This window comes from Dreissena polymorpha, chromosome 12 (genome assembly GCF_020536995.1).
Source record: "Dreissena polymorpha isolate Duluth1 chromosome 12, UMN_Dpol_1.0, whole genome shotgun sequence".
Lineage (NCBI taxonomy): Eukaryota > Metazoa > Mollusca > Bivalvia > Myida > Dreissenidae > Dreissena > Dreissena polymorpha.
In genome coordinates this window covers 74,051,925-74,075,380 of record NC_068366.1, presented here as the reverse complement: position 1 = coordinate 74,075,380, position 23,456 = coordinate 74,051,925, and the positions used below count along the sequence as shown (strand labels likewise).

Below are 23,456 nucleotides of genomic sequence, written 5' to 3'. Positions count from 1 at the left end.
TTCTGACCAAATTTGGTGAAGATCGGGTGAAAACTACTTCAATTAGAGAGCGGACACCATGCTTAATCCTTGAAATACACTAAGTGACCCCGTGACCTAGTTTTTGACCCGGCATGACCCATATTCGAACTTGACCTAGATATTGTCTAGACACAACTTCTGACCAAGTTTGGTGAAGATCGGATGAAAACAATTTGAATTAGAGAGCGGACACTGCTGTGGACGCCGCCCACCGCCCACCGCCCACCACCCGCCGCCCACCACCCGCCGCCCGCCGCCCGCCAAGGGTGAAACTATAATACGTCACGTTTTTTAAAAAATATAAAAAGACATGAACATTCGTTAGAACGAATGCACTATTTAATAAAATAAAAAAATATATTGACTGGGTCTTTTAATGTGATAAAGTGAGGTTACAAGTAGACAAAAACATCATGAACGATGCACGATATGGATGATTGTCTTTTTCAAAATGCAAATGTTATCATGATTATAATGTAAATTAACATGCACACATCTCATTGAAATATAGAATTGAAATGAATATGATAAACAATTACTTAGTTCTCCGTAAAAGTATATAACAATATATACACGTATTAGTTGCTAAATATTGTTTTAAAATTTGATGGTTAAATATAAAAACGTGTTAATTTTTATATTGAACGCGCACTATATATAGTCAATAAGAACTGTGCAATCATTTGTTTAAACCTAGACATCATACTTAAACAAAATGGTATGTAACAAGTATGGGATTCATAATGGTAATCAAACACCCCATAGACTCGGGAAAATGTACAAAATGTTCGTGCACAAGCTTTACCATTAACCCCTTCCACCGTTCCCTGCTCAACTTTTGTCATGGAATTATTTACGTCAGGTAGATGGTTGTATACGTGGTCCTATTACATGAGACATACAGGTGTAAATAACGTTTTTATTCCCGCCGTGACCCATTAGCGTACACAACATTTATATTTTGTAGTGTTTCACGTGTTACATGTAAAAGTTATTTTGAAGTAAAAAAAAAGCTAATAATCTGGGTTTCATATGTCGAGTATTATAATGAGTATAGCTATTTATACTGCTATTAATGTTATGAATGTGAGATCGAACCGTATTTTTTTTATATTTTATGTTGAAGTATTTTTTAGTTAATTTTTAATGATTTGTGCGTGCATATAAAAACCCCAAATGGCATGCATTTTTAAATGCGAGTATTTGCAGTATATACTAACAGGCCAGTAAGGAAATTGTTTGATACGTTTTACACTCTAGCCATCGGAGGTAGCATTCTCTCGGCACTAGACAGGCTGTTCTGTCTCAAGAGACGATTTACTTCCCGTCTCATTCTGTAGTATCCTACAGTCAAAACAATCGTCAGCACTGTCAGACACAAACACACTGACGTCAATATCCACGTGTTTTTGCTATTAACGTTCGCCAAATAGTGGGAATTAACCTTGTTAAAGCTTAAGTGCGAGGCGTCAATATTGTTACTATCGTGACGTCTGAGTTCTTCACGGAACATTTCAGGTACCCGTTCGTTCCAGAATCCAATTTTGTCTCGTCTTAGATCTGCTGCAAAGGTCAGTGATGGCTCGCTATTGGCAATAATTCTAGTGTAAGCCTTCACTCGAGGGGTATATCTAGGCAAGGAAATGTCGGAACGGGGCTGTAATGACGGTGCTCTGAAAAACAACAACAAGGCACGTTCGCTTTCACCAACTTTTTGAAAAGACAGTAAATAAAAATTCAAATAAAACCTATGAAATTCGAACAAAAACATAGCTCTTCAAAAGCGAAATAACATAAAAGCCGAGCAAAGCAACCGATGTCACGACAAAAAGTGAGTTCAACCGGTTTAAACTCAAATAATTTAATTTAACATATACAAGAAAGTTACTTTATTTAAAACTATTTACACTCACTTTTTATTGTTTGTATTGTTCTGTTTTGTATTGCTCATTGACTTAAATAAATACTTAGGGAAGGTAAATAAGTTTCCGATATTTCTTGCCTGTCATAATCCTTATCTTTCATTTACTTTCTTAACAATTTCTTATTTTAATAATTGTCTTGTGATAGTCAATTACCCGTGTTTGATGAAGTTTGTCCACAATAGAAGTAGCATCCGTGACATCTCCTTGTCCGTACTGTCGTACCGAAAGTTCCTGTGACCCGTGAATGGACAACCGGAGAGGAAAAATAGTTCCGCTCCGTGAACAGCTCCTGAATACAATGCACAATGCGTTGTTATTTTGGTGGTGTATTAGTATAATTATTATTCTTGCCTACTTCTGTATCTTATTAAATGGTAAAACAAATATTTTGAATATTTTGATAACTGTGTAAGATAACATTTGAGCGTTTATATTGACTTCATGTATTTTGACTGAACGATCGCACGACGTCATTTCGGTGTCATCCATATAAAATACCGTTAATCCCGAAGACAACTTATTTAAGGATTTATCAACATATTATGGCTATTTCATTACCGTCTGCTTTTCGCTTAAAATAATGTCAGAGCACGATCAAGAATTCAAGACCCACTGCCATTGCATTGGGTATTTTATTAAACACGTCAAAGAGACGCGATAGTAATAACGCCAAAAGACTTAAAATCAACATAATTCATGAACTTTTTATCAAAAAGGTTATTAAAAAAACTAATTGCAGATCTTTTATTGATACCAAGAAGACAACAGACGACCTTCATGTTAATGTTGCTGAGAGTTATACATGAAATGAAACGTCAGCGACACATAACACATACATGTACCTAAAACTATCCCAGATACTTTCGAATTGCAAAATATAATTTCAAACATACACATACACATTAAAACCAATATTAACAATTATGTGAGACCAATATCTAAAACTAAATACCGTCCCACGGATCCAGTGGAGATTTGTATTCATAATTGTATAAATACACGGACACGTTTCGTTGAGACAATCTTTCTGCCAACAGGTGAGTGGGTGCAGTTATAAAGTAGTCACCAACGATCTGCAAACACATGACGACGTTCATATGACCCGCGTTCTGAGAAAAGTGGACTTAATGCATGTGCGTAAAGTGTCGTCCCAGATTAGCCTGTGCAGTCCGCACAGGCTAATCAAGGACGACACTTTCCGCCTAAACTTGAACTTCGGAAAGGAGGGACTTCCTTGAAACTTAAAATACCATAAAAGCGGAAAGTGTCGTCCCTGATTAGCCTGTGCGGACTGCACATGCTAATCTAGGACGACACTTTACGCACATGCATTATGCCCAGTTTTTTTTCAGAACGCGACTCATATACTAGATAGTATAAAAGAACAATTACAGCACGATGTTAACCGTAATTTAGTATGTGTTAGTTTATTTTATTTTAGGTTTAAACTAAAACCTAAACCTAAAGCCTAAGGCTTTAAACGCTCTCGAGTCCGTTTCCTGGGCCTAGAACCAGTACTTGGTGTCTTTTGGGAAGATCTAAAGAACTTTCCCACGGTGGGGATCGAACCCGTGACCTCCCGGTTGCTAGGCGGAAACCATATCCATTACACCACGGCGACCTTAGTATGTATTAGAATGAGCATTTACTTTTTTTACTGTTTTCATACAAAACATGAACACAATATGCGGCTATCAACATATAAACCTATTGCGACTGATATTTTTCGATAGAAATCACGTCAATAAAAAATATTAAGATAAATTAGATTTTACGGTAATGAATTATACAATTCCAAGAACTGGTTCGTCTTGCAGTAACATGTAATCAAGTCTCATCTCATTATCCGGCGTCAATGGCAAGCTTAATTTAAGGAAATAATCCCTTCTCCGGCGATATCCTGCACGAGCCTGTAAGCGCTGGTAAGTGCTTGTGTGAATTAGAGGTTAATTAAGGGTTTAAGATTAGTGCCATTCTCATTAGATAATTGCCCCCAAAGCGCTCAAAGAGCATGGCGTTTCTGATATTAGCCTAGATACTCAGAATGCAATTTTCTGTTTCAGTTATTGAACTATTTGATTTCAAGTTCCGCCAGTTCAACTGCTTATGAATTTCTTTTTTTTCCAAGAAACCATTGGATGTCATCCGAAATTGTCATTTTCTGATTTTTCCCCAATGATTCCAGTTTGTTGTTAAATGTGTTCCTTAAATAAAACAACACTTTTCTTTAGAACATAAAAATATTCTATACGCGTTATGTTACATATTTTAAGATTGACAAATTAATTATATTCTTTGAGACTTTTCTACATTTGAGTTATTATATAAATTTTCAGGAGTATGAAAACACGGAAACGTCATTTACTTTAATTGCAAATAAGTAATGATATTTTGATGGCAGTGTAAGCACAGTTACCTCTGCAAAACTTTTCTCGATGGCCTCGTCAGAAATATCACTGATGCCATGTCGGATGTAAAGCGACAGAACTGAGTCTGAAAAATATTTTTAATGTAAACAATAAGAAATTTCAGTTGCATCCGCAAATCATTCTCGGCGTCGCTACAAAATCTTTATTTGAGGAAAAGGGCAAATTGTCATACATTTAGACAAAAGTAGACAACAATGATACAAGCAAACACCAAGAATAAAACTGGGTACACCGTAATTGCTAAACTTGATTATACTTGAAAACAATAAATTCATTATATAAAATACAATATTCAAACAACAACTATATTAATGATCTTGCTATTAATACAAGATAGAAAATGTGACTTAATGTCATCAAATAAATAATAAAATACAAACAAGGTGTGTTTGTGAAACACTATTTCCCCCTCCCATATATTTGACTTTTGACCATGAATGATGACCTTGACATTGACTTTTCACCACTCAAAATGTGCAGCTCCATGAGATACACATGCATGCCAAATATGAAATTTTGACCCATATATTTGACTTTTGGCCTTGAAGGATGACTTTGACCTTGACCTTTCACCACTCAAAATGTGCAACTGCATGATATACACATGCATGCCCAATATAAAGTATATCTTCAATATTGCAAAAGTTATGGCAAATGTTAAAGTTTGACGCAAACCAACAAACCAACACACAAACCAACAAACCAACAGACAGGGTAAAAACAATACGTTCCCCAGTATAGACTGAGAGACATAAAAATGATTAATTTGTATAACGGCATTGTAATTATCACTGCACATTAACAGTTAATAATGCCACAGATGCCTGTTGTTTCTGGCTTAATAGGGAAATCATGTGATCAGATAACCAACCTAGCATTAGGTCAATAATTAGTTTGATACATATAAGGCTTAAGAACATGTCAACAATCTATACAACTTTGTTTAGACAGTAACTATTTTAGTTACGTTAACATTTTTTATAATTTTACTTCTATTTTTGTCATCGCTTAGTTCTTGCTTTTCTTGAAAAGTAAGTTATTCCTACGTCATACAATTATTCCAGTGTAGAATAACCTGAGTTTAATGCTCTGTAACAAGATAGACACAGTTCAGAACAGTTTAAGCTTGAAATGACTTCTTACCCACAATGCCTGATATTTCCGGTAGATCGCCACGGAAACTACTCATTAGCGACAATAACTTCCGGTAACCTGTCTTGCCCACGCCAAACAGTTTGATCAATGGTATAGCTGCAAAGAGATATGCTCTCATTAGCGGTTTTTGGGATTATGCCTTTATGTAAAGTAATAATAATTATAGAAGATATCTGACTTTTATGGCATGTTTTATCAAAAAGTAAAGATGTATGAAGAAAGTACGCGTATATGAATGCATTTTGGTATGTGTTTATATATGTAGTTTTTTAGTTTGATAATACATTATATTGTTTTCCTCTAGATAGCTTTTCTGTGTAAACCATGTAATAATGAACCCGATATGTACGAAAAGAAAAGGTACGAATGTTTGTTAGAAATTCAGAAACTCACCATTGTCTGTAATTACTAACTTTTTTTTTTTTACAATTTAACGTCATAATATAATCAAAGTACTGACAGTAATGGTGTGACGATGCTTTTGAAGAGATATAAAAGCATCAATTCAAGTTTATCTACATCACCACAATTATGTATGTGGGTACGAAAATTTTGGGTACAAAAAATGGGTACGAAAATTTTGGGTACAAAAACTATGCCAAAAAAATTGGGTACGAAAAAAACTTGGTTACGAAAAAAAAATGGGTACGATAAAAAATTTGGGTACGAAAAAAAATTTGGGTACGAAAAAAATTGGGAACCAAAATTTGTGGGTACGAACAAAAAATTGGGGGTGCACGGGGAAGTAGTACCCGTGGGGAACTTGACCCATTCAGCGAAACTGGGAGGCGGGTATAACGTTTGTTGGTTATGACATTACGTTACGTAGGAGATATATTCAAAACTTGACATGCGCTTTAATTACACCATGCTCTTGAATTTCACGTGTATATCATGCCAAACTTTATATTTCGTTGTTTCCTTAATGATGTTATGTGTACGGACGTGATTTCATATGCCCATGTGCATGAACATATAATTTTTCTCTTTTGATTATTGTTATTTTCTCTAATTCAATAAGCTTAGGCATGTTTGTTCGTTAAGTACGGCAATAATTTCATGATGATTCCCGAAAGTAGGTATGAGCGCATAGTCGAATACGACTTGAATACGTGAGTTCGCCCATGAACACATGGTAAGGTTAACTAAATCTCCGTGATATGACTTAATGTGTGTTTAAAACAGAAAACAATATCCAACAAACGAATGAATTATCAAACATAGTGTGTGCACTGATGTGGCTCTGTAATTTCTGTTTGAAAAGTTTATTATTTATGCAAAATGAGAGAGCACGCATAAGAGCGAGTTTCATAGATACCGCATGGCTATTATGCTGTTTATATACCATACTCGCTATAACGTTTACAAGTGGCAGGTTCGAAATAATTCGTTTTCATTACACTCATGATCGCGTTTAACGTTAATTATACACGTTTTCATTCGCAATTTATTATCAGAATCACGACAAATGACAAATACAATACAGAAAATGCATAGCTGTTTCATTGATCTATAAACATACAATGGATTGAATATAAATGATTTAAAATTAACGTTTTCAAACTATTATTTAATCTTTTTCCCAGAATATGCTGTCCAATTTATAGCTGAGCTTCCTTTATCTTTATCAATGATAATCAGCGAGTTATGCCGATTAGAATTTAACAAACTTCTCTTTTAAAAAAATGCATCAACATGCTTTTTGAGTATGTGTTCCGATAATATAGAGGCCATTTAACAGAAAATTGACATAAATGTGAATATACAATTAATTTAAAAAAAATAGCCGATAACAACTGATTTAGCATTTCCTGGGTACGGTAGAAAAATCGAGCTCAATCGGACTGGCTCGGTCTTTTACATAGGTCGCCATTGTGAAGAATTTTTTCATGGCATGATAACTAAGACGAGCTGCTGAAGCAGCATCGTCAAAAAGGATTTGTCTATTGACATGATATAAAATACCCCATCATTAAACAATTTTTATTGAGAAAGATAACTACATGTATATGGCAAATATATTATTACTACATGTAGCCGCTTTATTTGTTTTTTTGGGGTAAACATAAGCATGGTTTCTAGAAAATAAGTAAATCTGATAACCTAAAAATGGGATAGCGAATACAAACCCTGATTTTTTTTATCTTGTCACTGGACGTTTGATTACATGTAAGTACTCACCGGCAATGAGGCCTTCATCTTGCGTGGCGCCAGTCAACACTGCCTCGGCATTCACCGTACCGGAAATGACCAGTTCTTCCGGAGTCCGCGGTAGGAAGTAGCCGTCAACTACCGGCCGATAGAGAGGCGTCAATGATGTCATCCACTGGTGGTGAAATGAAAATTCTTTTTGAGAACTATGGACTAAGCTTTATTATTTTGAAATGTAAAAATCAAATGGGTTATACGATGTCCATACTTTTGCTGATTTCTGCTATATCTTTCTTCCGTGTCGGCAGGTTTGATGGTGGGGGGGGGGGGGCAACAGGCCCATCGGTCAGATTTACGAATATTTACGCGCCGATACAAAAAATGTGACATTTGCTTTACTGATCGGCGTTGGCGTGTTTTCGTTTTGAAGACCTTCAAATCTGTCATCGAGCAAACATCAACACCTTATGTAAAAATAGTTCATTACATTTAGTATTCTCACATTAAAAACAATAGAATATTATATTGTAATTGTCAGCGGTCTGGATAGCGACGACTTTATCAAATGCTAAAGAAAAAGTTTCTATGTTTAAAATTGAATACCTGAAACAGTTAATTGGTACTTTGTAAAACAAATCAATGAAAAGGTAAATTGGTAAACCATTTCATCTGGAAAAAATATATATTCACACACGCGTACATAGCACAGCGTTAATCTGCTACACTTGTGGAATGTATTATGCAACAATAAATTGACCAGTAGTTCGTTTAGCTTCCAACCAAAAAAGCAACAACAGAAAAAACACAATGATTGAGCGAGCTAAAGAAAACAATCAATGTGTTTATATACTCAGAGGAAAGTGAAAATCGCAGAATTAAAAAAATAGATATTTTTTCAATCATTCAAAACTGTTTAAACTTCAAATGATTAGTTTTTAATACAATCGCGTGGCCCAGTTTGTTCTTCAATTTTGTTAGTGATTGTTACAAACGCTACAAGTGTATGTACTGTCGCTCATGAATGACACACGACGGGCAAAATAAGGTCCTGAAAAAGTCTTCAAATTCTGTGAGCTTTAATAGCTGGATGTCTACCGTAAACAATCTTAGCCGATCAAACACAGTATATTCAGTCTACTCAATAAAATCACATTCGTTTTCAAGGATATGTTCTCTTTAATGTGTCATTTGTGCGCGCTTCGTTTTATTTATCTGTTCCATACCGCAAATCCAATTGCCTCATTTTAAACATGAATATACCTTACTTCAAGCGACATTTCGTAGTAAGAAGGGTTCGCCATTGAGCAAAATTAATCTGCATAAATATGTGTAATAGGCGAATTCAGACAAGCTAAGGGTACATATTACAATAAGACCCGATCAAACAGCTCAATGCTGCTATTTTGAAGCATTAACGGATAAACAAAACATATACAGTCTTTTTCCTGTATACTATATGTCGTACAAAAATGAATAAATCTTCGTTGCACAAAATCTGGTTCTGGGCAAAATGGACATTGCGGGGGTAATCAACAAATACAAATATAAGTTATCTTTTAGGATTTTAGGTGCGGCAAATCCGACGAATATTGCATCAATTTATTGTGGCCTTCGCATAATTTACACGCTGAATACGGTCCTTAATTATTACTTGATTTTGCGAAGTCAGCTGATAATCTGTATCTACTTCATGTCAAAAATGTGACATTTATAATAATATTCATGCATTAAGTAAATGTTTGCGAGATATACAAAGTAACAACACGCGCATGTAAACCTCAAATTCTTCCATAATAGTGTGCTCAAGGGTGGCAGAGTCGAGCGCCTGCAAGCAGCGTTTCGTCTCCAAAGAGGACATGTTGTAGCAGCGCACGGAGGAGGTAAATATGTTGTACACGAAGTTGGGCTCCGTCTGGCGCCTCAGCACAGCCCAGTTGCCCAAGGGCGACCCGCTCTGCTGGATGACGCGGTGGAATAAGCCTGTCGCGGAACAAATGTGACCCCAGTTTTAATGATTTTCATTTTCATGAAGATTTTTTTCAAAATTAGCAACAAACATGGTAGTGCTTTAAGTAAAGATGAACAAAATGTTAATATGTGGTTCGAATAAATAGTTTCAAGATAAACAACAAACAATGGCAAGTTAGTAGTTTGACGTGCAAACATTTACTGAAATCTGGCCATGAAATATAATTTGTAATTCAAACAATAAGCAAATCGTTGCAATTGCTTATACTAACCTTTAGCCAAAGGAGACATCAACAGGAGACCGACGCTGCAACCCCCGGCGCTGTGACCGTCAATGGTGACCTGTGCTGGGTCGCCGTTGAAGGCCGCGATGTTCGCTTTCACCCACTTCAGAGCCGCTATCATATCCAGCATGCCGTAGTTACCGGTTATGTGGCTGTCCGCGGATGACAAGAAACCTGCATCGCATTTATTGGTAATGAAAAACCTTTAATATTATTATATGCGTGTTATAAGTGTTATGAATGTATGATACATATTTAAAAGCATATCTTATTACAAACATTGATTTATATTGAACTTATGGGCGTGTTTCAAAGAATCAAAGAGTTAAAACTATTTTAACTTTGCTGTAAAACAAATTAATTATGTTTATACTAAAAACCGACATTTACCATACAGTCCCAAAATGAGTTGAATGTTATCAACATGTTCCAAAACATTCTTTTGTTAAGTGCATGTACAATACGTTAGCGTGTTCGACGTGAGATTAAAATATTGTTTTAACGATTCCTCATACATTTGAACCAAAACAAATCAACACCATAATGGAAACCGCATAACGAACCCAGAGGTCCCAGGCGGTAGTTGAACGTGACAACCACGACGCCATGTGATGCCAGGACGCTGCCGTCCAACATGGCGCCCATGCCGTTCTGGTAAGACCCACCATGTATGAACACTAGCACTGGCATGGAACGGTGATGGGTTCCCTTAAATAAAAATTTGCGGAGGTCATAGAACAATTATTAACTTTGTTAACCGACAAAAAAAAGAACTTGTTCACAGTATGGTAAAAAAAGATTTTCAAAATAATTGTCATGAATTTAAAAAAAGATTGTATACATGAAGTTTAAACAAGAAATATAACTCCCCTAAACTGACTAGAAAACTGATAAATACTGTGATTCATTAATGCATAATTGATATTGAAAATTGGTAAAACAATACAGCGTTTGTAACGCGTGTCCTCGATAAGTTGGAAAATACGTATATTAGTGATAAACAGTTCATGTCATACTAATTATTCAAACAGACGTGGCGCTGCAAGAGGTCACGGGTTCAAATCTCGAGGGAGGCAATATTTTTCATTCTACTTTTGCCTTACAATTTTAATTAGATAAGACGATTCATAACTTAAATGATGTGCTATATTTTCATAAGAATTTAAAAGTATATGAAAATCTGAGAACAAGTCCCTTTTAGGACGTACAAGTTATCTGTTAAATTTTAAATTCTAACTGACTCTCTGCCTCGCCCTCTCGTTCACTCACTCCTTCGTTCACTCGTTCAATCAACTCACTCGCCCCACAGGTGGTTAGCGTGTGGCTATGATATTAATTAGTAAAAGGAAATTCACTTCTGCGTTGAATAAGACCGAGATCGTGAAAATCGCTGCAAAATTGATGAAGTAATGGCTGTTCAAAACGATGCACCCCGTTTTCGGATGATTTTGAGTTGCATACCTTGTTATAATATATATTTGATAGTGAATTTGTTTTTTCAGAAAAGTTAATTTTTCGTTATAATATGATTATTTATCATTTAAAATGATGTTTTCACTAATTAATATCATAGCCACACGCTAACCACTTGTGATTCGCCCCACACGCCAGCTCACTTAATCGCTCACTCCCTCACTGACCGACCGTCCGTCGAGCAACCAATAAACTGGTGTCATTTAAAGCTTTTGAAACACGTGCACATACAAAAGACAAAACCAATTATAACTACAGTGCACGATTCAGGTGTTAAATTTCTGCAAATAGATGCCCCACGTATCATATACACGATCGAAAACTTACCCTTTTAACCATTAATGCCTAGTGGACTCTCCCATCTTTCTAAATTGGCTCAATTTATTTCCAAAATTAGGGATTTGTAGTACACTTATTTTATATATTTAAAATATTTCTTAGAGAAATTCCTTTAAGCAAACAGCGCAGACCCTGATGAGACGCCGCATCATGCGGCGTCTCATCTGGGTCCACGCTGTTTACCAAGGCCTTTTTTTCTAGACGCTATGCATAAATGGGTGAGCATGGCATGCATAGTGCAGCAACATTACCTTCGGTAGGTACACGTTTAAAAAAAGGCAGTCTTCGCTTGTGCGGTTGAACCCTGGCACGTGGTACTCTATGTAGGCCACGCCCTCGATAGGCTGGGGACAGGCGGGAGGTAGCTCGAGCGTGTCCATGATGTCCGACCAGGGCTTCGTCGGCACGGGTGGCTAAAAATGACAACCTTCTAGTAGTTGTCCGCATTGTACGAACATATTCATCAGAGGCCCATTTAACCATGTCACTCAAATAGTCACTGAGCCCTTTGATCTGCTTTGCGCATGTTCAAAACCCCCAAGTTAAAATGCCATTTTCACCTTTGTTTAAAAATGAAGTTTATTTATTTAACATTCTAGGTCAAACGCATATAACAATATCACAATACATTAAAGCATAAAAACATAGTTACACCACTGTTATTATGACAGCTGTAGTTAGCAAATAATATATAAATATGTAAATAAATTCAAATCTATATATATTATAACAGTTTTAACAATCAGTTATCAATTGTAATGCAATATTTGACCTATGGATAACCCATTAAGCTGAAAGCTTATTTCCAATGGGGTCCATTAAAAGTACTAGAAAAAAAGTTGTTATATGATCCAACTTACACACATATACTTTGGTGTTTGATTGAGAGAAAACATGTGAATAACCTAGCGTTTTGTCTCAATCCGACAACTAAACTAATGTTAACAAAAAATGAAAAACATTACCAAACATGAGGTTTAACTAAATACATATTATTGCAAATATTGAAACATTTCAATTCAAATAGTATATCACAGATTCCAATTGTTTTTATATCACAGTCATATTCATATATTAATAATACATATATATGTCCTCACTTATCTCAGTTTGTTTGTTTTGTAGATGTTTTTTAATCATTCTTTTAAAAGTGTCAAAAAATTTCACTTTTTTTATGTCCTCTGGGAGGGAATACCAGTCTGTAGACCCAGAGCATTTGAATGTTTTTTTGAAATAAGTATTTGTTACAGTTGGTATTATGAAATTACTTTTTCCAGATCTTGATTTTTTTCAAAGTTCTCGCTGAAATATGAAGGACATTTTCCATAATAAATTTTATGCATATAACTTAATTTAAGCTGTTTCACTCTGTTTTCCACATTTAACATTTTCAGTTGTACAAAATCATCATTGGTAAAAGAGGTTCTTGGTTCGTAATCTTTAATAAACCTGATAATTTTATTTTGCATAATTTGTAATTTTTTCGTTTGGGCTTTATTTAAACTATGGAACCAAGATGAACAACAATAATCAAAATGACGTTGTAAAAGAGCTGAACTTAACAGTTTTCTAGAATTAAAATCTAAACAAGTTTTGTGTCTGTATAAAAAATTAAGTTTAGCATTTACTATAGAAACGATGTTATTTATAATATTGTCACCAGAAAAAGTATCAACAATCTGAAGGCCTAAATACTTGATCTTCTTAACATTTGTAATCGTATGGCCATTACAATTTACTGGAGACACTTTCAGTTTGTTTACTTTTCGTGTTGGCCCAAACATAATATACTCTGTTTTGCCGAGATGGAGTGACAACTTGTTATCCACTAGCCATCCAGAACAACATTCTTAAACAAGACCAAGCTTTTGGGATATAAAATCAGGATCTTTGTGACTAAATAAAATTGTACTATCATCTGCGTATAAAATAAGTTTGCACTCTTTGTCTATGCTTATAATCATATCGTTTACGTAACAAAGAAAGAGAAGAGGCCCTCAAATACTGCCTTGTGGCACACCACACGAAACAGGGTTAGAATTAGAGGAACACTTACCAATACTTACAATTTGACTTCTATCTGATAGGTAAGATTTAAACCAGGGAGTCGATCATATGCCCATAAGTTCTAATTTTCCAAAAAGAATATGGTGCTTAACTGTATCCAAGGCCTTTTGTAGATCTAACATTATCATTCCAGTATACAATCCTTATGAGGTTTTTAATTCAATAAAATCTAGAAGCTGAATAAGACAACTCTCGGAAGAATATGATTTTCTAAATCCTGATTGATGTTCATAAAAAATATTTTTGACGTTAAAGAAGATTCCAATTGTATGTACACTGCTTAAAATTTTTGAAGTTACACCAAGTATACTGACTGGTCTATAATTTCCAACATCTAACTTACTATCTTTCTTGTGCAAAGACATAACGCTAGCTTGTTTAAAGTCATCCGGAACACATCCCTAAGATATAGACAAGTTAACAATAAAACGAATTGGAATTTTCAAAGCATCTGCCCCATCCTTAAGGAACCTAGCTGAAATACCATCCAGACGGCATTCAAATTATTAAGTTCTTTAAAAACGTAATTTTCTGTAACATGATGGAGGTGCATTTCCTTATTTTTGGGATTCATTGTTTTGTAAAAACTATCCAATGCTTCCGACTTCAAGTCATATTTTTGTGTTGCGACTGGAAGTTTTTGAACCAAAAGTGTAGCAATACTGGTAAAACAGTCATTAAAAGCACTGCAAACACTAAAAGAATCATGACAAGTTTTACCATCAATATTCAAAACGACGTTCTGTGAGTCATTTTTTTGGATTTTTGTACCCTAAAGATTTTAGACTCTGCCATAGCTTTTTGGTATCAAATTTGTTTTCCTCTATTTTATTAGAAAAATATTCAGACTGAGCTGACTTAAGTTCTCTTTGAACGTGATTTCTATATTTTGTAAACATTTTGAAATCTCCAGGTTTACCATGTTTTTTAAATCTATATAATAAAGTATCTCTATGTTTCATATTTTCTAAAATCTCCGAACTAAGCCAAGGTTCTGACATAGATTTCAGACGGACTTCTTTGATCGGAGCAACACTATCTACAACATTTAAAAATAAATCTTTAAAAATGTTCCATGCGTAATTTACATTTTCAGATAAAAAACATCGGTGCCAGTAGGTTTCCAGTTATGTTTGAACAAATGATTCTTTACAATAGATTTTGAGACATCTGATTGTCAATGTATTGTGAGAAAATGTTCGAACTTTAGTAGATTTTTTGTACACAATATAAGACAATGGTCGCTGAGACCAACAGATATTACTCCAGACTGAACAACTTTATCCTTGTTATTACATAAGATATGATCTATAGTACTTGAACAATCAGCTTCAATCCTTGTTGGTTCATTAATAATTTGGTCTAGGTTGAATAATCTTAAAGTACTACTATATTCTTTGTACAACTGACTGGTTTTCTTTTCTGTACATATATTGGTGTCACCTGAAATAATTGTTTCACAGTCGAGTCTTAACATTTTTTGAATACTTTCAAGATCCTCATTAAATTGTGTATAACGCTGTGATCTATAAATAGTTCCGACATAAATAGGCTTGTTATTTGGTAGTAACAGTTCGACGAACAAAAATTCAGAGTTATTACAATTAATATCTTCACTAAAGTTAAAGGAATAGTTATTGTTTTTGAAAACACATACTCCACCTCTGTGCCTGTATATCCGGGAATGTGAATTTCACTATCGGTAACGGAAGAATCTAGGTGAGTTTCAGTCACAGATATCACAGACGCTCTAGATTTTTGAGCAATAATTTTCAGCTCTTCAATTTTTGGATATAAGGATCTAGCATTTATATGAAGAAAGTGCATGCCTGTTTTAACAAAACATTGGAAATGGTCACTATTTGCTGTTGAAGATGGTCTATATTGACCATTAGTTTGATCCTGTTGCTGGTTAAGGTCCTCATCCGTTGGAAAATTGGTTGAATCGTTTAAATTACGAATGATGTTAGCTGATGGTTGCTCTATTGGAGTTTGGATTTGAGCACTGCATGCACAGAAATGCTGAAGTTTGTATCGTTGTTTTTATTTGTAAACCAGTGCAGTGTATGTGAGTTTTACATTTGCAGGAGACGCAAGTGACCGACTTGCTAGAAGAGATGACACCTCCCGAACATAATGTGCACGGGAACTTTGGTTTCCTCTGTCACCGAGTAGTTATAACAGAATATGTGTAACTAGTTTTTATTTAAAAAAAATGCAACTAGGAATTTATTCCTCAAGTGTTTCAAACACCATCCTCATTAACTGACGCGTTTTAGTCGAAGTATTATTCGTTTCAATTTCCGTCAAGCGGTTAAAGTTTGGATTTTTGTCCATGATTAGATATGCAATATCCTCAAACATCTCCCATACGACGATCAATATCGTTCTTTAGGTTTCAACGTTGACACGTGAGATCAGATTAGTTCCTTAAAGTAATGTCTTTATAATAATGATTTGGCAAAATACTATCTAACAATTATTTAACGAATGAACGAATGAAATCGCTAGCCATTATTTGAATAATAGTTTATAAATGTTGTTTAACGCACTAGAATACGCAAAGAAAGTGCTTATCAGAAGGTTGTAGATTTAGAAGTATCGCAAGTGTTACGGCTCCACAGTTAAAATCTGTCCTTTCATACATTTATTTATATTTGTAAAGAAAATACCTACGATTGTAAATAATTAAGTTACTCACTGGTAATTGCATTTATGAAGAATTTCGTTGTAGGTAACTTAAAAGTAGTATAATACTGGCTGCAGTTTTATCCCCGTCCTAGATAAAATGTAATAAACTAAATGCGTACTTACTTTCTTAATTTAAAGACGATATTTCAAAACATCAATAGTAAGTCTAAAACGATTATAACACGTAACAACGCAAAACATTATAAGGATACCTCATTTTTAACAGTCAAATCGCAATTTTGATGATAAAAAGGGTAAAGATGATCAGTTTCCTTCCAAAGGGAGGCGCTATGTCAAGATGTTGTCGTAACATGAAATAACATGAAAGGAGGTGATAAATGGCTCCAATTATTTTCAACTTTATTCCCATTTAAAAGTTTTTGCATGGGTAGAATTTCAAAGGGGGATTTAAAATGTAAAACTGCTTCTCATTCATTCATACGTCAGTTACTGAGGTATCGCTCGAATGTGATAATATATTCACATACAATTATATAAACGCGAAAACAATAATATGTTACACCTCACCATTCCTTGCTATAATTGAGAAGACTTGCTTAGTGGGTGATTTATCTACCAGCTACCTTGATAACGATGATACGATTGCGTGTAAAATAACAAAATTGGTTTTGTAAAGTTCGTTGAATAATCTTATCCATTTCAACGTTAAAGATTTCTTTTATTAACACCAATTAGTTATATTACGAATAGGTAAGTGAACTGTAAATTGATGATCATTTTCAGAAGATGCTGATAACATATTTTATATTACAATGCAACAAAAGCTTCATCGATACATTATTATTGGGGTGATTGCTCAATAAGAACGTTTTTAAGACCAATACACAAATTATTTAGTTAATGTTAATAGATCGGTGCCTTTAATATCACTCATCAAAGCTATGGTATTTGTGGGAAATTTTAAAATTGACGTCAATGTCGAGTGATGTTAACCCATTTATGCCTAGTGGCCTCTCTTATCCTTTTAAATTGGATAGATTTATTTCAAAAATTAGAGATGTCTAGTATATTTAAAGATGAACAACAATAATCAAAATGACGTTGTAAAAGAGCTGAACTTAACAGTTTTCTAGAATTAAAATCTAAACAAGTTTTGTGTCTGTATAAAAAATTAAGTTTAGCATTTACTATAGAAACGATGTTATTTATAATATTGTCACCAGAAAAAGTATCAACAATCTGAAGGCCTAAATACTTGATCTTCTTAACATTTGTAATCGTATGGCCATTACAATTTACTGGAGACACTTTCAGTTTGTTTACTTTTCGTGTTGGCCCAAACATAATATACTCTGTTTTGCCGAGATGGAGTGACAACTTGTTATCCACTAGCCATCCAGAACAACATTCTTAAACAAGACCAAGCTTTTGGGATATAAAATCAGGATCTTTGTGACTAAATAAAATTGTACTATCATCTGCGTATAAAATAAGTTTGCACTCTTTGTCTATGCTTATAATCATATCGTTTACGTAACAAAGAAAGAGAAGAGGCCCTCAAATACTGCCTTGTGGCACACCACACGAAACAGGGTTAGAATTAGAGGAACACTTACCAATACTTACAATTTGACTTCTATCTGATAGGTAAGATTTAAACCAGGGAGTCGATCATATGCCCATAAGTTCTAATTTTCCAAAAAGAATATGGTGCTTAACTGTATCCAAGGCCTTTTGTAGATCTAACATTATCATTCCAGTATACAATCCTTATGAGGTGTTTAATTCAATAAAATCTAGAAGCTGAATTAGACAACTCTCGGAAGAATATGATTTTCTAAATCCTGATTGATGTTCATAAAAAATATTTTTGACGTTAAAGAAGATTCCAATTGTATGTACACTGCTTAAAATTTTTGAAGTTACACCAAGTATACTGACTGGTCTATAATTTCCAACATCTAACTTACTATCTTTCTTGTGCAAAGACATAACGCTAGCTTGTTTAAAGTCATCCGGAACACATCCCTAAGATATAGACAAGTTAACAATAAAACGAATTGGAATTTTCAAAGCATCTGCCCCATCCTTAAGGAACCTAGCTGAAATACCATCCAGACGGCATTCAAATTATTAAGTTCTTTAAAAACGTAATTTTCTGTAACATGATGGAGGTGCATTTCCTTATTTTTGGGATTCATTGTTTTGTAAAAACTATCCAATGCTTCCGACTTCAAGTCATATTTTTGTGTTGCGACTGGAAGTTTTTGAACCAAAAGTGTAGCAATACTGGTAAAACAGTCATTAAAAGCACTGCAAACACTAAAAGAATCATGACAAGTTTTACCATCAATATTCAAAACGACGTTCTGTGAGTCATTTTTTTGGATTTTTGTACCCTAAAGATTTTAGACTCTGCCATAGCTTTTTGGTATCAAATTTGTTTTCCTCTATTTTATTAGAACAATATTCAGACTGAGCTGACTTAAGTTCTCTTTGAACGTGATTTCTATATTTTGTAAACATTTTGAAATCTCCAGGTTTACCATGTTTTTTAAATCTATATAATAAAGTATCTCTATGTTTCATATTTTCTAAAATCTCCGAACTAAGCCAAGGTTCTGACATAGATTTCAGACGGACTTCTTTGATCGGAGCAACACTATCTACAACATTTAAAAATAAATCTTTAAAAATGTTCCATGCGTTATTTACATTTTCAGATAAAAAACATCGGTGCCAGTCGGTTTCCAGTTATGTTTGAACAAATGATTCTTTACAATAGTTTTTGAGACATCTGATTGTCAATGTATTGTGAGAAAATGTTCGAACTTTAGTAGATTTTTTGTACACAATATAAGACAATGGTCGCTGAGACCAACAGATATTACTCCAGACTGAACAACTTTATCCTTGTTATTACATAAGATATGATCTATAGTACTTGAACAATCAGCTTCAATCCTTGTTGGTTCATTAATAATTTGGTCTAGGTTGAATAATCTTAAAGTACTACTATATTCTTTATACAACTGACTGGTTTTCTTTTCTGTACATATATTGGTGTCACCTGAAATAATTGTTTCACAGTCGAGTCTTAACATTTTTTGAATACTTTCAAGATCCTCATTAAATTGTGTATAACGCTGTGATCTATAAATAGTTCCGACATAAATAGGCTTGTTATTTGGTAGTAACAGTTCGACGAACAAAAATTCAGAGTTATTACAATTAATATCTTCACTAAAGTTAAAGGCATAGTTATTGTTTATGAAAACACATACTCCACCTCTGTGCCTGTATATCCGGGAATGTGAATTTCACTATCGGTAACGGAAGAATCTAGGTGAGTTTCAGTCACAGATATCACAGACGCTCTAGATTTTTGAGCAATAATTTTCAGCTCTTCAATTTTTGGATATAAGGATCTAGCATTTATATAAAGAAAGTGCATGCCTGTTTTAACAAAACATTGGAAATGGTCACTATTTGCTGTTGAAGATGGTCTATATTGACCATTAGTTTGATCCTGTTGCTGGTTAAGGTCCTCATCCGTTGGAAAATTGGTTGAATCGTTTAAATTACGAATGATGTTAGCTGATGGTTGCTCTATTGGAGTTTGGATTTGAGCACTGCATGCACAGAAATGCTGAAGTTTGTATCGTTGTTTTTATTTGTAAACCAGTGCAGTGTATGTGAGTTTTACATTTGCAGGAGTCGCAAGTGACCGACTTGCTAGAAGCGATGACACCTCCCGAACATAATGTGCACGGGAACTTTGGTTTCCTCTGTCACCGAGTAGTTATAACAGAATATGTGTAACTAGTTTTTATTTTAAAAAAAATGCAACTAGCAATTAATTCCTCAAGTGTTTCAAACACCATCCTCATTAACCGACGCGTTTTAGTCGAAGTATTATTCGTTTCAATTTCCGTCAAGCGGTTAAAGTTTGGATTTTTGTCCATGATTAGATATGCAATATCCTCAAACATCTCCCATACGACGATCAATATCGTTCTTTAGTTTTCAACGTTGACACGTGAGATCAGATTAGTTCCTTAAAGCAATGTCTTTATAATAATGATTTGGCAAAATACTATCTAACAATTATTTGACGAATGAACGAATGAAATCGCTAGCCATTATTTGAATAATAGTTTATAAATGTTGTTTAACGCACTAGAATACGCAAAGAAAGTGCTTATCAGAAGGTTGTAGATTTAGAAGTATCGCAAGTGTTACGGCTCCACAGTTAAAATCTGTCCTTTCATACATTTATTTATATTTGTGAAGAAAATACTTACGATTGTAAATAATTAAGTTACTCACTGGTAATTGCAATTATGAAGTATTTCGTTGTAGGTAACTTAAAAGTAGTATAATACTGGCTGCAGTTTTATCCACGTCCTATATAAAATGTAATAAACTAAATGCGCACTTACTTTCTTAATTTAAAGACGATATTTCAATACATCAATAGTAAGTCTAAAACGATTATAACACGTAACAACGCAAACATTATAAGGATACCTAATTTTTAACAGTCAAATCGCAATTTTGATGATAAAAAGGGTAAAGATGATCAGTTTCCTTCCAAAGGGAGGCGCTATGTCAAGATGTTATCGTAACATCAAATAACATGAAAGGAGGTGATAAATGGCTCCAATTATTTTCAACTTTATTCCCATTTAAAAGTTTTTGCATGGGTAGAATTTCAAAGGGGGATTTAAAATGTAAAACTGCTTCTCATTCATTCATATGTCAGTTACTGAGGTATCGCTCGAATGTGATAATATATTCACATACAATTATATAAACGCGAAAACAATAATATGTTACACCTCACCATTCCTTGCTATAATTGAGAAGACTTGCTTAGTGGGTGATTTATCTACCAACTACCTTGATAACGATGATACGATTGCGTGTAAAATAACAAAATTGGTTTTGTAAAGTTCGTTGAATAATCTTATCCATTTCAACGTTAAAGATTTCTTTTATTAACACCAATTAGTTATATTACGAATAGGTAAGTGAACTGTAAATTGATGATCATTTTCAGAAGATGCTGATAACATATTTTATATTACAATGCAACAAAAGCTTCATCGATACATTATTATTGGGGTGATTGCTCAATAAGAACGTTTTTAAGACCAATACACAAATTATTTAGTTAATGTTAATAGATCGGTGCCTTTAATATCACTCATCAAAGCTATGGTATTTGTGGGAAATTTTAAAATTGACGTCAATGTCGAGTGATGTTAACCCATTTATGCCTAGTGGCCTCTCTTATCATTTTAAATTGAATAGATTTATTTCAAAAATTAGAGATGTCTAGTATATTTATTTCTATATTTAGAATATTTCTTACAGAAATTCCTTGTAAGCAAACAGCGCAGACCCAGATGAGACGCCGCATCATGCGGCGTCTCATCTGGGTCTATGCTGTTTGCCTAAGACTTTTTTCTAGACGCTAGGCATCAATGGGTTAACAACTCATGGAAATGAGTTAAAAGTATGCACGAACAATACAATTACTAAACGTCCGTTGTGTTTATGCTTTTGTTAGTATATAATTTGTTATTAAAACTTATAAATTTATGCGGCATAATTTAAGCAAAAGTACACTTCGGACCCCTTCGCACTATAGCCTCAAAGCTAAACGTTCTGATTTTTTTTCGGGGGTGGGGGGGTCGGGGAGGGGCTAAAAGGTCGTTATCAATCATTAGATGATACCCTCGGTGATCTGTACCATTTTTATTAAGCAAACATCGGCTCTGACAGAGTGCTTTTTGTTTTGCGTTTTAAAATGTTTAATCTTTTACGATTGCCATGACATCGGATTGTTGTCTGTACCTGGTGATATGCATATGTATATATCGTTGTCCATAGCGACACAAGTGTAATTTTTGTGCCATTTCAATGATTTTTGTAATTTTTCATTTTTGTCACAAATGGTACGCAAGTTTGGATTGAACGACATACTCAATTATTGAAAGTATGTTCCTCAGTTTGTCAATGGGGAGAAAAAACCTTAGCAGATTACGATAATTGCACCGATATTTAGCTGTAATTTATTTACAAGTCACTTCTGAAAGTTTTAAAAAGGTATGCGATCAAAGTTCGATATGAATTTCATTTTAATTTCTTCAGCACGTATTGGACATTGGTAAAATAACTCGTTCCTGCTTATTTAATGACATGTTATGGAATAAAATACCATTTCAATTTTCAAGTTCGTTATTTACATATATGAACACTTTGATCAAAGCGTTTAAAACTAATGATATTTTAATCGATGTTTTACTTAACACACGTTTTCCCACTCTTGAATACACATTTACCTACTGAGCGCGTGATATTTCGGAAGTCAATGAACATTTTATCAAGTTTATTCCACTCTATTAGGACGGCACTCAGGCAATAACCAATCTCACTCAGTAACACAGTTGCATTCTGAACACATTTTTACCACTGACTTAAGTGGACTTTGACAGCATGGGTAACTTACAAGTATCAAGATATTAGCATAACTCACAGAATGAGGTTTACGCGTGACAACAGCGAGTGCGGCTTCAGTTTAACCCTTTACCACTTAGAAACGTATATTCATGCATTTGCAGTCCCTTAGAAAGTGACAATAAACTTAAAACCTTCTTAATACATTCCAGTTTTTAATGCTTCATTTCAAACCCTTAGATAATGATGAGCAGCAAACAGCACAAAACCTGAACAGACTGCGAGTTACTCGCAGGCTGTTCTGGTTTTATGCTGGCTGCAAAAGCCATATTCAATTTGCTTCTTATAGGGAAAGGGTTAAATGAAAAATGCGTTCAATGACAAATATCGGTTGGAATCGGATTTGAAAAAAAGGACAGAACACGTTCCTCGTATATTATAGTAAAATGTCCTTTTAAAGGCAAACACTATGAGCTGTTCATGTTAAAAGCTCTTTATTATGATTTCCTACACCATTTCACTCTTTT

General features: G+C 34.3%; 1 protein-coding gene across 2 annotated transcripts in view; it reads right to left on the bottom strand.

The window, feature by feature from the left end:
- Positions 1 to 276: 276 nt before the first annotated feature.
- Positions 277 to 23,456, bottom strand: part of LOC127853387 (carboxylesterase 1C-like) — a 42,829-nt gene continuing 19,649 nt past the window's right edge. The window contains exons 1-11 of one of the 2 annotated variants that reach the window (XM_052387888.1): positions 20,794 to 20,924; positions 11,997 to 12,158; positions 10,497 to 10,641; positions 9,922 to 10,107; positions 9,459 to 9,661; positions 7,712 to 7,856; positions 5,519 to 5,626; positions 4,363 to 4,439; positions 2,899 to 3,019; positions 2,100 to 2,235; positions 277 to 1,694 (exon numbers count right to left, since the gene is read on the bottom strand). In XM_052387888.1, coding sequence (XP_052243848.1) covers positions 1,271 to 1,694; positions 2,100 to 2,235; positions 2,899 to 3,019; positions 4,363 to 4,439; positions 5,519 to 5,626; positions 7,712 to 7,856; positions 9,459 to 9,661; positions 9,922 to 10,107; positions 10,497 to 10,641; positions 11,997 to 12,125 — 1,674 coding nt within the window. In that variant the 5' untranslated portion in view covers positions 12,126 to 12,158; positions 20,794 to 20,924 and the 3' untranslated portion in view covers positions 277 to 1,270. Of the gene's footprint in view, positions 1,695 to 2,099; positions 2,236 to 2,898; positions 3,020 to 4,362; positions 4,440 to 5,518; positions 5,627 to 7,711; positions 7,857 to 9,458; positions 9,662 to 9,921; positions 10,108 to 10,496; positions 10,642 to 11,996; positions 12,159 to 20,793; positions 20,925 to 23,456 lie in introns of those variants that run through there. The other variant, XM_052387887.1, reaches the window with a different exon arrangement.